This window comes from Symphodus melops, assembly GCF_947650265.1.
Source record: "Symphodus melops genome assembly, chromosome: 7".
In the NCBI taxonomy this organism is placed as follows: Eukaryota; Metazoa; Chordata; class Actinopteri; order Labriformes; family Labridae; genus Symphodus; species Symphodus melops.
The window spans coordinates 29,089,259-29,091,758 of NC_136697.1; the positions used below are offsets into that span (position 1 = coordinate 29,089,259).

A 2,500-nucleotide genomic window follows, 5' to 3' on the forward strand; every position below is an offset into this window, starting at 1 on the left:
AAACAAGACGACAGACTGTAAGACCACCTCATGGACCAGCCGTCCCCCCTCAGAGACCAAGACTCTCTGACACGCAGACTGTAAGACCACCTCATGGACCAGCCGCCCCCCCTCAGAGACCAAGACTCTCTGACACACAGACTGTAAGACCACCTCATGGACCAGCCGCCCCCCCTCAGAGACCAAGACTCTCTGACACACAGACTGAAGACCACCTCATGGACCAGCCGCCCCCCCTCAGAGACCAAGACTCTCTGACACACAGACTGTAAGACCACCTCATGGACCAGCCGCCCCCCCTCAGAGACCCAGAGACAGAAACACAGACGAGGTCCAACATGGAGTACTCACTGAGATCAGCCGTCAGCCCGCCGATCAACAAACTGTTCAAATGTTTAATCACGAGCAGAGCAGAGAGCGACTTCATGTTCCTGGATCCAGCCCAGTCCTCACACACACACACACACACACACACACACACACACACACACACACACACACAGGAACAATAGATAGAGGCCGGGGGTGTGGCGTGTAGGTCGCAGCGTTGTGTTCAGGTCACATGATGACGGGAAGACGTGACAGAAGGATCTTTCATCTTTCAACAAATTCCTTCTACATTTGGGAACAAACTTTGTTTCTGCCTTGACCCTGAGCCCCAGTGCATGCTGGGAGTCTGCAGCTCTGAGCCAATCAGCTGCCTCCAGTAGGGAGAAAGGTGTGTCTGACGCAGGTGTACTGACTCTTGATGCCGTCCAGGTCCACTGACGTCAGTGTTTCCTCCTCAGCGTCGTCAGCGGTCACACTGGTCACCATGCAGCCAGCTGAGACGCCGTTGTGATTGGACGACTTGGTGGGTGTGTCACTGTGGAGGGGGAGGAGTTAAAGGTTTATCTGAGGAGGACAGAGAGGAGACGTATCTGTATGGATGTTTTCTCACCTGGTGGGCGTGGTTGTTCGTCCCCTCTCCTCCCGGTAAGACTCTTCATCCTCCTGATCTTCTTCTATGGTGGCTGCAGCGTTAGGGGCGGAGCCTCGCCTCTCCTCCTCATTGGTCCTCCTCCTCCTGATGTCAGCGGGGGGTTTGGACAGAGGATGATGGACGTGTGGAGAGAAGTGGCGGTGGTCTGCAGCAGAAGATTCACATTTTTGCTGACTATATATGAAGCGATTTGAGTTGTGATTAAGGCTGTCAGCGTAACCGTGGTAACCAGGTGCATTCCTAAACCTGCTGATCGATGCCTCTTTGACACCATGACGACAGACAGAGACGTCTGATTATCGATGAAACACGTGGTCAGTCCTCACCCTCGTAGTCCTGCTCGTCGAACACTCGGCGTTTCTCCGGGGGGCTGCGAGCTGCAGGACCCAGGATCTCCTGAAAACCCTGAACATCAAAAGCCTTGTTCAGATCCTCCTCTTCTTCATCGCTGTGGCAAAGTGGAGGGGGCGGAGCCAGAGACTGCACGAGAGAGGAGGGACTTTAATGTTTTCACACATGCACAATGTAAGACTGCTCCTACACATGAACCAGCAGGGGGCAGTAACAGAGCAGCTGAGGTGTTAGAATATGTCCACCCCTCAGCTCCAGAGCAAACATCAAGAACCAATAGAAAATCAGCACTGCTGCACCACCAGTCAAATGATGACATCACAGCCTCCTGTTACCATAGCAACCCCATCTGAGCCTAGATTTGACATCACAGTGACGTCACGTCCTGACGATGATGATGATAGGTGGTTGGACTCACAGCAGACAGACTGAAGCTGTCACCAGGACCGAGAGAGTTCTGATGAAGGCTCATGGCTCCTCCAGAGGTCAGAGGTCAGAGGGCTGCAGGAGGTCAGAGGTCAGAGGTTCAGCTGAGGCCTAAGAGCAGAAGAAACGAGGACAGAGCATTGAGATGAAGAAAAAGAAAGTGCCTGATGTCTTCTTCAACATGACATCCATTTCGTCATTAAGGTCCGTTCAGAGTCAAAGAGAACAGGAAAGGGGGAGGAGTTAGAGGCGGGGCTACCTGTGATTGACAGACCACCACCATGAAGACATGACAAAAAGGCCTTTTAGTATTTGGGTGAACAAATAAAGGTCACGTTTACACGAAGAAAATTCACCAAAGGAAGTGACCATATTTGGACAAATTGTCGGGAAACCCTTGCTCCTCCCAAGCTCCGCCCTCTCGTCCAAATATGGTAATTTTGTTGTTCTTAAAATAAAGAAGGTGAAGATGTTCACTTAACCACACTAACTGTAAATTACAGATACACATGATGAGAAGCTACAGCTAGTCACATTTGGTAACTTCCTGTTTGTTGATCCCCAGGCTCCACCCTCTTGTCCAAATATGGTCATGTGTGGATAAAGAATGAAACAGTAATGTTTTTTTCTTTTAAATCTTACATTTGTAACTCTTTATAATTTAAGTTTCACCACCTGAACAACATCTTTTATTATTCACTGTTTTTATTGTTCTGCACTTAAACAACAAACTGGACCGGT

The 2,500-nt window shown here is 50.1% G+C and overlaps 1 protein-coding gene across 1 annotated transcript in view; it reads right to left on the reverse strand.

Annotated features, from left to right (window-relative positions):
* The window catches only part of slc4a2a (solute carrier family 4 member 2a), a 15,503-nt gene that overhangs the window by 12,897 nt on the left and 106 nt on the right, over positions 1-2,500 (reverse strand). The window contains exons 2-5 of the mRNA XM_079348071.1: positions 1,752-1,870; positions 1,309-1,462; positions 941-1,127; positions 744-805 (exon numbers count right to left, since the gene is read on the reverse strand). Coding sequence (XP_079204197.1) covers positions 744-805; positions 941-1,127; positions 1,309-1,462; positions 1,752-1,805 — 457 coding nt within the window. The 5' untranslated portion in view covers positions 1,806-1,870. The remainder of the gene's footprint in view (positions 1-743; positions 806-940; positions 1,128-1,308; positions 1,463-1,751; positions 1,871-2,500) is intronic.